The 13,010-nt window shown below is 28.5% G+C and overlaps 1 protein-coding gene across 1 annotated transcript in view; it reads right to left on the bottom strand.

The window, feature by feature from the left end:
- Nucleotides 1-677: 677 nt before the first annotated feature.
- The window catches only part of Phum_PHUM144550 (protein abrupt, putative), a gene marked incomplete at both ends in the record, with an annotated part of 16,790 nt that continues 4,457 nt past the window's right edge, over nucleotides 678-13,010 (bottom strand). The window contains 4 exons of the mRNA XM_002424613.1: nucleotides 678-1,591; nucleotides 7,773-7,838; nucleotides 8,655-8,874; nucleotides 9,559-9,780. Coding sequence (XP_002424658.1) covers nucleotides 678-1,591; nucleotides 7,773-7,838; nucleotides 8,655-8,874; nucleotides 9,559-9,780 — 1,422 coding nt within the window. The remainder of the gene's footprint in view (nucleotides 1,592-7,772; nucleotides 7,839-8,654; nucleotides 8,875-9,558; nucleotides 9,781-13,010) is intronic.

Below are 13,010 nucleotides of genomic sequence, written 5' to 3'. Positions count from 1 at the left end.
ATTATAATAACGAATTAAATAACTTTTTAATTGGGCTGCGTGTATTGTAGTTTTTTTTTTACATTTATTTTTATTATTTATTAAAAAATAAATTTTTATTAATTTATTATGTATATTTATATAAATAAGTGAATCACCCTGAATAGGTCACCTTACGTAATTTCTATTCAAATATTAAATTAATAATTATTATTGTTTTTGTTTTTTGTATATTGTTTAGTTAGGGCACTGAATATTTGTATTTTAGTTACAGAATAAAATTTTTTTTTTGTAATATCAACTTACGGTAAAAACTCTTATTAATTATTATTATTATTATTATTATTTTAATACGTAAGTATTTTTTTTTTTTTTTTCAATTTAAATTTAAATTTAATAAATTGTTTTTTCTATTAATACGAATTTTTATAAATGAAAATAAAATAAAAGAAAACTGTAAGATGTGAGGTAGTTAATCAAATAATAATAATAATAATAAAAATGATAATAAAGTAGACAAATAAGATGAGGTAGACCATTTGTTTTTTTTTTTTTTTTGTCGGATTGTTCTAAAATAACCAAATGATGAATATTATGCAGAGGTAGATGGATGGAATCTAGTAGCCTGTTTCCCAATTATTTACATTTGTACTATCATCAGGAGGCAAATAATAATCGTCTCGAGCACTCTCCTGAGACTAATCCGTTTTAGAAGGTTCTTTTTCGTCTTCACTATAATCACCCTCGGGTTCTGAAGAGTCTTCGTCCTCTGCATCGTCTCGTCTATCGTGATTCACTTTAATGTTATTCATACTAGCAATATCACTAATGGCTGCTATGTTAGCGTGATGAGCAGCCGCTGCGGCGGCCGCGGCCGCCGCTTCGCTTATCATTCCGCCAGAATTTTCAACGATAAATTGTAAGTACGTGTCTATAAGAGCACTACCCGTAGAAGTAGGGGGTATCGAAGGAGTCGAAGGATTGTCGCGATCCCGAGTACTATTTTTAACTAGGTTCTGAGCTATTGAATCTATTGTTTTTTGAGAAGCGTGTACGGCTTTCGGAGTGGCTACTTTCGTTATAACGGCTCCTCCTAAGTGTTGTCCTTGGCTGACGATGTGAGGCGGAGACATGTTAAACCTAGAATTGGGCACTGTTAAATCTTCCGGATCATCTCCTCCGCATAAGCTTCCAACTTCTGAAAACCTATCGACTAACGGTCCGTTATGACCAGGTCTTATTTCTAATCTTATATCCGATCTTCTGGGTCCTGTCGGTGATGCTCTTGCTCTCAGTTCCGCGGCTGAAATTTTAACTCCAGCCTTAGCCAAAAGCTTACTGGCAAGTTCCGGGTCAAAAGGCGCAGGCATGGGTACAACTGGCAAATCCTTTGTGCTTATCCCCCGATGCTGTCGCGACATGTGAGAATGAAGAGAATTCCGAGATTTTGCGACTGTTCCGCAAAGAACGCAACGATATCCGGGGCAGACTGTATGTTTATCTTCTAAATGAGTTCTCAGGGTGTGAGCCGAACGATATATTTTTCCACATTTCGGACAGGGTCGAGGATCCGTTGCTCTTACTCTCAGCATATCCAATCCGCGTCTGGCCACTGCAAAATTTTTATAATAAGTTTTTGTTTTCGTTTTTTTTTTTTTTTTTTTTTTTTTAAATTAAATTTTTGTTAATTATTATTTTTTAAATTTCATCATTATTACCTCTTAAATATTATTATAAATTAATTAAAAAAAAAAAAAAAAAAGTGAACCCCGAAGCGTTAAAACAGCAAAACAACAAGAACAAACAAACAAAAAAAAAAAAAGAACAGTAAAGGAATACAGTAAAAAAAAAAAATTTTAATTTTTTTTTTTTTTACTTTTTATTTAAAAATATTATCATTAAGTGTTACTTATGTTAGTAAGGTATAGTTATATAATTATATTCATGCTTATAATAAATTATAATATATATATTATTTTCTGTTTTTTTTTAAATAAATATATATATATATATATATATATACGTATCATTAACACGACATTTATTTTTTTAGATATTGTTTTTCGTTTAAAAAAAAAAAAACAAACAAACTACAAAATTTAAATAAATATTGAAAAATTGGACAAAAGCTTATTATATATCTATATAATTATCATTATATTATATTACATTATATCGTAATATATATATATATATATATATATATATATATATATATTATTTTAAATCATCTTTATATATATATAATATTTTTTGTTTTGTAAATATATATTTTTTTTAAAATTAAAATGACAACACGAAAAAAAAAGAGGAACTTATGACAAGACAAAATCATCTAAAAAAAATAAATAAATTAATAAATAAATAAATAAAAAATAAATAAAAAAATAAATAAAAACATCTAAAGCATATTAAAAAGCTATCTACGGCGGCGAACTAATCAGTCATATAATAGCGAGTGCTTAAACTATATTATTATTATTATTATTTTTATATATATATATATAATTTATATAATGATATAATAATATTTTGTGGTTTATATTAAAATGAGATCATTCTTATCATATCGTATGATGATAGTAATATTTATAAAATAATATTACCATCATTTATTATTATTATTATTATTATTATCATCATCACTACTTTTTTTATATCACGAATTGGAAAAAAAAAAAAATAGACACTCTGTGTGTGTGATGATAATAATAATAATAATAAATTAGTAACAGTTTAAAAAAAAAAAAAGTTTCTTTTTTGTGCACACGAAACTTAATTTAATTTAAATTTAATTTTTTTTTCTTTTTTTATTATTTAATATTATTTTTTTTTAATAAAATATTTTTCTTTCTTTTTTTTTAAATTACCAAAAACTACAATTATAATGTGACTGTTAGGTGTTTTTAGTAGTAATAGTAGTTTTAGTATTAGTAGTAGTAGTAGTAAAACAACAAACAACAAACCGTTTTTTAAAAAATTTAGAAAAAGAGAAAAAAAAAAATTAGTTTTTTGACGTTACAACTAAGTTTAGTTATCATATGTAAAACGCGTTTGTATATGTGTGTATAAAAATTATTATTATTATTATTATTATTATTAATTATATATTAATAAGTTAAAAATAAAGCGTCTGCTTTCTAACGAAACGTTACTTAATTAATATAAATATATATATTAATGTTATATTTGTATAATTATTGAAAAAATAATTGTAGATTAAATATAGGAACTATTTTTTGTTTTTTTTTTTTTTTTTTTTTTTTTTAGTTTTAATAACTATTAATTTATTAATTTACTAAGAAACTTATTATTATTATTATTATTATTATTATTATTATTTATTCCCATTGTAAAAATCTTCGTGAAGTTAAACGCTAAGTAATAAATAATTTTTTTTTTTTTTTTATTTCTTCTTAAAAAATATTTTTGGACTGAATAAATTGATTTCCGGTCGTAATTGTAAAACCGGGTAAAACTAAGTAAATGACTAATTTTAACCAACTAACTAACTAACTGACTAACTTTTCACTACGATAAAATAATAAATAATTTTTGACGTAAATTATTTTATAAAAAAAAAATTTTTGTACCATTTTTTTCATAAGTTAATTATTAAATTGTTCGTATAGTTTTCGTTTAAAAAAATTGCGAGTACGCGCGCGAATTAGAAATGATTCGCCGATTGTTTGTTTGTTTGTTTGTTTGTTATTTCGTTTGTCCGTCTGTCGGTCGGAAAGTATTTCATTTAAAAAAAAAAATAATAAAAAAAAAAATGAATAAGTAAATAATAATAATAAGATCGTGGCGATTCAGAAATTTCTCATGAATCTTGATCTCTGTCGAATTCCATGAGTTTGCAACAAATGCTGCAACAAATATTGCCTAGATTTGCACTTCTTTTGACAAACGTGGCACATTTCCCATTGATCGGGGGGCCCGTGCATATTTTTAATGTGCTGTTTTAAATTCCCATGGTTACTGCACGTCCTACCGCATTCTAAGCACACGGGTTTGAAATTTTGCTGCGCTAATTTCCAGAAGTCTAACATGTCTTGAATATTTTTTCTCGTATCTACGTTATCCGTTAAATTTTGAATGTTAGACGCGAGAGACTCGCTTAATGGAAAGTTATTAGTATCAATTATATTATCTCCGGTAATTAATTGTAAAGGTGAGATGTTTTCGTTTTTAGTGTTGGCGATCTTGGTTATTTGCGAATCCCCGGGAGCATTACTTGATGGAGATATCCTTCCACACCCTGGAAATGCCACGAATAAAACTACATGTACTAAAAAAAATTCCTTTTTATCATTTTTTTTTTTTTGAGAAAATTTTTTATATATAAAAAAATATAAACCACTAAAAGAACCTTTCTTCGATAACCTATCGATAACCGAATGTAATAATTTTTTTTTGTCGATTCGATTGATTGTATGAAGACAAAAAGAGAGAGAGAGACTGAGTGAGAAAAAAACGGGGGGGGGGGGTAACACCTTAACAGTCACAATAGATAAATATATAATTTTCTACTTTTTATCTTTTTTTTTTGTTTTTTTGTTTTTTTTTTTTTGTTTTTTTTTTTTGTTTTAAATGTCTAATTATTTAAAGACGTGAAATTGTTTCACTGAGAATTAGCTTGTTGTGAGGGGTCCCAGGGGGGAAAGCCGAGGGGAGCCGGCGACTTGCGCTGGCGAATCCCATGACTAGCTAGTAGATGAACCTGAAGATACTGTCTCGTTTTGAATTGTTTGTTGCACACTTGACACGTTTCGAGCTGTTGCGGGGAAGCGTGAACGTTAGCCAGGTGCTGCTTGAGATTGCTATTGTTGCTATATGCTTTTCCACACTCGGGACACACGGGTTTGTTGTTCTCCGATGAAGTCGTTCTCTGATGATCCCAATTACTACGGTTCCAGTTTCCTGAAGGAGGCGATTCTACGGCGAACCTCGTCGGACCCGGCCCCGGCCCTGGAACCCCATCATCCATCAGTCACGATGCCCTAATACTGCAATACAGACTTGGAAGCATCTTTGGATGCGCTACGCATTATTTATCCTACTTTTTTTTTCTTTTCTTTTCTTTTCTTTTCCTTTTTTTTTAATATTTAGGATAAATAATTTTTTTTTATATGTATATATTTTATTTTACTTTTCTTTTTTCTTTTTTTTTTTTTTTTGGAAATCGAATTTTTACGCTTAAAACCGCCCCCCGCCCCCTCGAATAAAAATTTTAATTAAAAAAAAAAAAAAAAAAAATTCGTTCTAATAAATCCTCGAATGAAAAATGTGTTCGAAAAATACGCGGGTAAAAATTTTCTTTCTTTCATTTTTATTTTTCATACGTTGGCAGGATGTATAAAAAAAAATAATAACAAAAAGATGACGAAATGAGAAGGGCTAGCGTTGTTAAAAAGGAACAAAAAGGGGATTTGCAAAAAGAGAGAGAGAGAGAGAGAAAAAAACAAAAACTAATAATACGCATTTGATCAATATGAGAACGAGATGATAAAATGTGACCAAACGTAACTGGGCGAAAGGAAGTCACAAGCACACACGCACACGCACACGCACACGCACGCACACACGTACAATCTGCGAAGGGGGAAAAAACAAAAGGGCAAGCCAAGTAATGTGCTTGGTTTTCAACGGAGAAGGATGAAATCACTTTCTATTGATTTTTGCTTAACTCAATCAGACAAAATCATCATGGCGGAATTTTTAAGCTTATTTTCCCTTTCGACAGATATCAATCATAAAAAAAAAAAATTAGAAATAATAATAGGACCGAAACAAAATAATGATGATGATGATGATGATAATGATGATTAAAACGCTTGCACAATACCCCAAGTTTTTTTTTTTTTTTTTAAAAAAAAAGGCATTAACAATATTTATTTTTCTAAAATCTACATTTGTAGCTTATAGCGTTTTTACCAACAACTAAAATATATATAATTTAACAATAATAATAATAATAATAATAATAATGTCGTGTATTGAATGTAAAAAAAAGCGAAAAAGTACTAATAATAATAATAATAACAAATAATAAAAATTAAAAACGCATATTTTGCCAACTTGAAAAAACAAAAAAAAAAATATCGAATCCAAAGGGAATATTCGTACGCGAAAAAAAAAAATTAAATTTTAATATGCGATTTTATATTCTCGTTTTTTTTTTTTTTTTGAAAACGCGCGCGCGCGTACTAACTCACGCACGCACGCACGCACGCACGCACGCACGGATATCCTTCCCATTATAAATATATGTATATATACGTTTTCCCTCCCCCCATTTTGTTGAAATTTTACCCGAAAATAAAATGATACGTGTGTGTGTTGTTTTTACTGAAAAAGAACTCAATTAAATAAAAAATAAAAAAAAAAATTATTTTTAGAAACTTTGATTGTTCAAATATAGCCCTTAATTGGTGAAAAGAAAAATCAATAATAAGAGAGACTACGGACGGACGAGGAGGGGAGGAGGAAGAAGAAGAAGAAAAACAACAACCGGCGAATCATATATCGTTATGTACAATTATAAATCGAACGCCCTGCACATCGTCGTTCTCGTCCTCGTCCTCGTCGTCGTCGTCCATTTTCTTTTTTCTTTTTTAATTAAAAATATGAGTCAGACTTTTCATCAGTCTAACAATCAAATTTATTAATCACAATTTTTTTAAAAATCTTTCCCTAATTAAACTGCATCGTATGAAACGTTTTTTTTTTCAGAAGGGGGAAAAAGAGGAGAAATGATAAAAGTTTTTTCTTTTCCTCATTTTTTCCTACCCTCCACCTCCCTCCCCGTTTCGAACGCCTACGATTTTTTCACGCGTTGAAATTTTTCAATTTTCTATACGTTAATTCTTACGGAATAAAAAAAAAAAAAAGTTTTTAACGGCCGTCGGTGAAATAGCAAACCGGAAAAAAAATTCATTTAGGAGAGAAAGAGAAAGAGAGAGGGGTTCAAAAGGAGAGACGGTTAGAAAGGGAGAAAGAGAGAGAGAGAGAGAGAGAGAGAGAGAGAGAGAGAGAGAGAGAGAGAGAGAGAGTAAAGGAAAGGGATTTAATTTAGGATTAGAATCCGCAAAAGGTTTTCAGTTTTTCTTTTTTTTTTTTTTTCTGTTGTTTTTTTTCCACGTTTTCGAAATTCGGTTAAAAAAAATGATGATAATAATAATTTGACTCCTGGTTTTTTCGTATTAATAATGATGATGTTGATGATGATGACGTCAAATATTATTTATTAATTTGTTTGTTAAAATTTTTTTTTTTTTGTTTAAGAAAGAAAAAAAATTTCATTCGGTTAATAATAAAAAAAAAAAGTTCTAATGAAGATGTTAAAAAAAACAAAACCCAATTTTTAAATTTTATACACGTTTTTTGTTGTTGTTATTATTATTATTATTAATACTATTAGTATTATTATTATTATTATTATTATTATTGTTATTATTGTTACGGTTATTCCCATGGTTAGTATTTAATTATTAAAAAAAAAAAGTAAAAAAGTAGTGTGAAATTTTCTTTTTCTTATTTTTCGAAACGAAATTAAAAATTTTAATTAATTAATTAATATAATTTTTTAAAATATTTATTTACTTAAAGAAATTTGGCAACGTTTCATTTAGTTTCATTTCATTTGTTTTTTTATTTGAAAAAATAATAAAATTTTAAAAAAAAGTAAAAAAAAAAAAAAAAAGTTCACACTACTCCGTTTTCCGAAAAAAAAATTTTCTTTTTTAATAATTTTTTTTTTTTTCTTGTTTTAAAATTTAATTAAAACTTACGTTCGCCAAAATTTGGATCTTGGCTGGCGTGAATTCCCGAAGGACCAGGTAGCAATCCAGGAAGTCCTGAAAAAAATAAAATAAAAGAAAAAATAAAAAACTTGGAGAAATTTTTTTTTTTTTTTTTTCGATAAGTTTTTTTATAAAAATTAAATCGCGAATCGTTTGTCGTTGACGACGACGACGACGACGAACACGATGATAATAATAATGATAAATTTTCACGGTATAAAAAATAAAAACGTAAATTAAAACAATGGCGAAAATGAATGAAGGCATGTTATTGAAATCGTATAACAACCGCAGCCTGTCACCATTTTGAAAATTTTAGAAATTATGTAAATAAAATTGAATTTTAAAATTTATTTAATCAAGTCAATTTTACAAATATTAAATAATTATTATTATTATTACGTTACGTCACATTAAGAAATTTATAATAATATTAATAATAATAAAAGGAAAGACGAAATCGTAATGGGACAAATTTAAAAAAAAAAAAAAAAGAAAAATCACGCGTTTATCATGACGTCACGCATTAAAAAATTATAGCAGAAAAAAAAATGGAAAGATGTGCGTACTGTCGTAAATATTTTATAGCGGTTCGTTTTTGACTTTTTTTTCTTTTCGACTATAATTTTCATTCCCGATCCCCGTTTTCGACAAGGTATAATTTTATAAAAAAAAAATAATAATAATAACAATTATGGTTTTTTATTTGTATGACGAAAAAACATCCCTCGTTAAAAATTTTAAAAGTTGCAAAGGAAACGTTCTATTTTATTTATTTCTCCTTTTATTTTTTTTTAAATCTATTGATGTCAACCCTTTTTTTAAAAAAAAAAAAAATTATTTGTATTTTTTTTTTGTTGTATACGTCACCTTGTAAACCGAGAAGTGCTGCTGGAAACGATGGCGTTCTAGAAGGATCTAAATGATTAGACATGTTGTGAGGTGGCGGATCATCGTTCGGACTAAAATCAGAAGGCTCAGATTTTAAATGTGGCAATTCGGTGGGACCTCGATCCGATAAATTTGTATCACTTGAATTACTTTCTTCTCCGGTTGAATGAGCTTGTAACGACGATTCCGAATTTCCTTTCTATAAAAGTCACACACAAAAAAAAAAAAAAAGAAAAAAAAACGTTTTTAAATAAATAAATTATTAAAACGTTTTTTTTTGTTTTTATATATATTGGAAAGAGACGACGACGATTTCCGTTTCTTTTTTTTTTTTTATTTCATTTTCTTTCGAACGAAACGAACTCGAAACAAGAAAATAGAAAAGAAAAGAAACGAGGTCAAAGAACAATAAAAAAAAAAAAAAAAAGAAAGAAATTTCGTCATACGAAAACATTTAGTTACTCCCAATTTATCGCAAGTATGATGATGTTAATTACGATAAAAAGCGATTATGCCAGTTTGTTTTTCCTCTCTCTCTCTCTCTCTCTCTCTCTCTCTCTCTCTCTTTCGTTTTAAGTAGTATTTGGCTTTGATATTTAGTTTTTGGATATGATGTCATAGAAAACAAAATAAAAACGTATGTAAAAAAAAAAGCAGGAATAATAATAATAACAATAATGAAATTTTTTTTTTTTTTAAATTAATTAATAGTGACGGTCTCGCAATCATAATTTATTATTATTATTATTGTCATCATCATCGTAGGAAATAAATAAATAAATAAATAAATGGATAATGACTCTTTTTTTTTTCGGTTAACCCCAGATGACCTTTCGTTTAATTTCATTTTCGAATTCGTAAAAATGTATGGATATGTACTCACGTGATGCGAAGTACCAGAATGAAGAGTCGGACCACCTTCCAATGCTTGTCCGAGTAGTGAATCTCTCATAAGATCGAGTCCACCGTTTAAGGGTGTCGATGGCGATGGCGATGGCGATCGTCTGCTATCCGTTCTTGTCCTTTTCGAAGGCGGAGGTGTCATGCCCTCGCTAAGTCGACCATCTCTATCTGTCGCTTTAGACCACGGAAGTGAATTTGACGTCTGAAATTTTTACAAACTCGGATGTAAAGCTTGACTTAACATTAAAACACGTGCGCGCGTGTGTGTGTGTGGGTGGGTGTGCGTTTTCGGGGGGAGGGGGAAAATATATATCGATCGGGCGTTAATGAAAAAAAAAAAACTTTTTTAATTTTTTGTTGGTTTTTGTTGCCTGTGCAATTAAATGTCCATCAACAGCAGAATAAAATTACAAAAATGATTGACTCGAATCGATAAGTTAAATCGAGTTTAAGGACACGGGAATAAAAAAATTTTTAAATGGAGGACGAATACGATGAAGGTATCGTTCTCCCTACTCCTTCCGGAAATTTCGACGAATCCCCCAATTTTCCCCCCCCCTCCTTTATTTTGGGATTTCAGTTTTTTTTTATATTTTTATATAAATAAATTAATTTATTAAAATAATAAATAATTACTCAAAGGAATGAATGAATGAATGAATCACGACGTTGATTACACGTACGTCAATTATTTATATATGTATACTTTCCAAGAAAAATTTGTCATTCATTCGTCCCTCTTGCTCCCTACGTCCCGCGTTATTCCCCCCCCCCGCCGAAAAAAAAAATCCCCGCGTAATTTTTAATTTTTTTTTTTTTTTTTAATGAGAAATTTTAATTATAACTCTGACGAGTTTGGTATTTTTGTTAAATTTATTAAACGGAAAAATTTTTTTTTTTTTTATTACTATTTCGCATTATTGAACGCAAAATGAAATCGACACACAAAAAAAAAATCAAGGGTCACAACCGTATCGTTTGTTTCGTTTGTTTGTTTGTTTGTTAATAGTATATAAAACACATAAATTTAACTTGGGTTTTTTTTTTTCCTCTTTACTTTTATAATTTTTCCCAGACTCGAAACAAAAAAAAAACAAAAAACCGTTACGCGCGTTTTAAATATTAATATAATAATAATAATTATTATTATTATTATCATTATCATTATTATTATTAACACACGTTTAATTTTTTTTTTTTTTTAGTATTATTCATTCGTCAACGCTTGTTGTTTTTTTATTCCGTTTTAAAAACCTGAAAACCTTGCCTTGATTTTTAGGTTTTTTTCATTATTATTATTATTATTTCGATTAAAAGAATAAATTCGTGAATGATTATTTTTTTTCAGGTATTTTTGTAGGTAAAAAAAAAATTCGAGGTCTTTTTGTGAGTGTTGGCGAGTCAATAATAATAATAATAATAATAATAATAATAATAATCCGACAATACACACGAACGTCATCGGAATCAAGTTTTTTTTTTTTTTTTAATTTAAAGAAGGCGGGAGAGAGAGAGAGAAAGAAAAGCGGTGTTATTCGTTATTATTATTATTATTATTATTATTATTATTAATATTAATATTTACCGACATAGTATTATTCGTTAAATCGATAAATCGTGTGATCGTTGCACGTATCATCGATTTTTAATCGTAAATCGTCGAAAGGTATAACAATAATAATAATGATAATAATGATAATAATAAGTGAAAAATATTTCACGTCGATCTAAATAACTAACCAACCGCGTGTTTGAGTGTGCGTGTGCGCGAGTGACGAAAAAATGATCTCACGGGTCAAATGACGACGATATATATATATATATATATATGTGTATGATAACAAATCACTTAGATTATCTTTTACCCAACTGTCAACTCTCTCTCTCTCTCTCTCTCTCTCTCGCACCTACTATAAATTTTATCAATGAAAAAAAAAAAAATATGTTTTCTTCTTTTTCTTTTTCAAGAGATTTTAAACGCGCCAAATACGGGAGGGAGCAATGGAAGTAGTAGTAGTAGTAAAGAAGGTAAAAAGAATAAGTTGTCAGTCGGGAATTTTTGAATAACGTAATAATAAAAAAAAATAAAAAAAAAATAAAAACCTCTTTCCCCGAGGTTGTTGTTGTTGTAAGTAAGGCAAGAGAGAGGGGGTGGGGAGGAGAGGGAGAGAGAAAAAAAAGCAACAGGAAATGTGATGATTTTAATAATATTTAAATCTATCACTTTTCACTCTCGGTTTCCCCTCTCCCTCCCCACCTTCATTCTCTCATCACCATCATCATCTCCTCTCATTTTATTCCGTGTCAAAAGAAAAAAAAAAAAGGGGGAGGGGGAGCTCTTAGGTGAAGTAGTAGTAGAGTGTAGTAAATAAGAATAAAAAAAAAAAATTGTTGAATGGATTTATCCCCGTGGCAAAGTTTTTTTTTTTTTTTTTTTTTTTTTTGAGATACAGGATATGATTCACTTTCAAAAGAATTTCTTAAACGTTCTTCTTTTTTTCTTTTTCTTTTCCCTTTTTTTTCTTTTTCTTTTTTATAATTTTGACAAGTCGTTTAAAAAAATAAAAAAAATAAAAAAAAGGGAAAAACTGGAAGAAAAAAAAAGAAAAAAAATTTTTTTTTTTTTATTTTTTCTTCTTCGTTTGAAAGTTTTTATTTTTTTTAATAGAAAAGAAAAAGTTTTTGATTCCCATTAGAGAGAGAGAAAGAGAGATAAAAGCTAAAGAGAGAAGATTTTTTTACGGGAAGAAAAGAGAGAGAGAAAAAGTTGTTTTGAGCGTTCAAAAAAGTGAAAATTTTTTTCGCTTCCTACTACTACTACTACCACACACATACTTTTACCTCATCACATTTTATGCAAGGAAAATCTCGGTTAATTCCACGTCATTCAAAAAAAAATGAAAAAAAAAAAAAATGAAAAGAGAGAGAGAGAAAAGTCGATTTGCACCTTTTTTTTTTTTGTATTTGCTTCTTGTTTTTTTTTTCTAACCTTTTTTCTCCCACTCTCTCTTTCTCACACTTTCTTTATTTCTTTGATGTTATTAATATCCATGCCAATATCTTTGCTCTCTAGACTTTGTAAAAAAAAAAAAAAAGAGAGAAAGAGAAAGAGAGAAATGAAGGAAATTGAGAATGAAAAGAGACAGACAGAGAGACAGACAGAGAGGGAAAGGGAAAAAAAGGTTTTCAAGAAGTAGGTGAAAATTTTTTTTTTATTTTTTATTTTTATATTTTTCCCCGTGGAATTTATTAGAAAGTTAAAAAAAAAAAAAAAAAAAAAAAAAAAACTTTTCGTACCCCCCCCCCCCTTCCCCCTTTTTCGAAGGTTAGGGCTCAACGATTTAAAAGAAGGTTAAATGAAAATTTAAAAAAAAAAAAAAAAAAAAAAAAATTGGGCCCGGGGGGGGAAAAAAAAAAAAAAGGGGGGAAAAA

The sequence above is a fragment of the Pediculus humanus genome, genomic scaffold (assembly GCF_000006295.1).
Source record: "Pediculus humanus corporis 1103172107488 genomic scaffold, whole genome shotgun sequence".
Lineage (NCBI taxonomy): Eukaryota > Metazoa > Arthropoda > Insecta > Psocodea > Pediculidae > Pediculus > Pediculus humanus.
The sequence above is the reverse complement of the archived record's forward strand: the minus strand, read 5'-3'. Positions and strand labels throughout refer to the sequence as shown.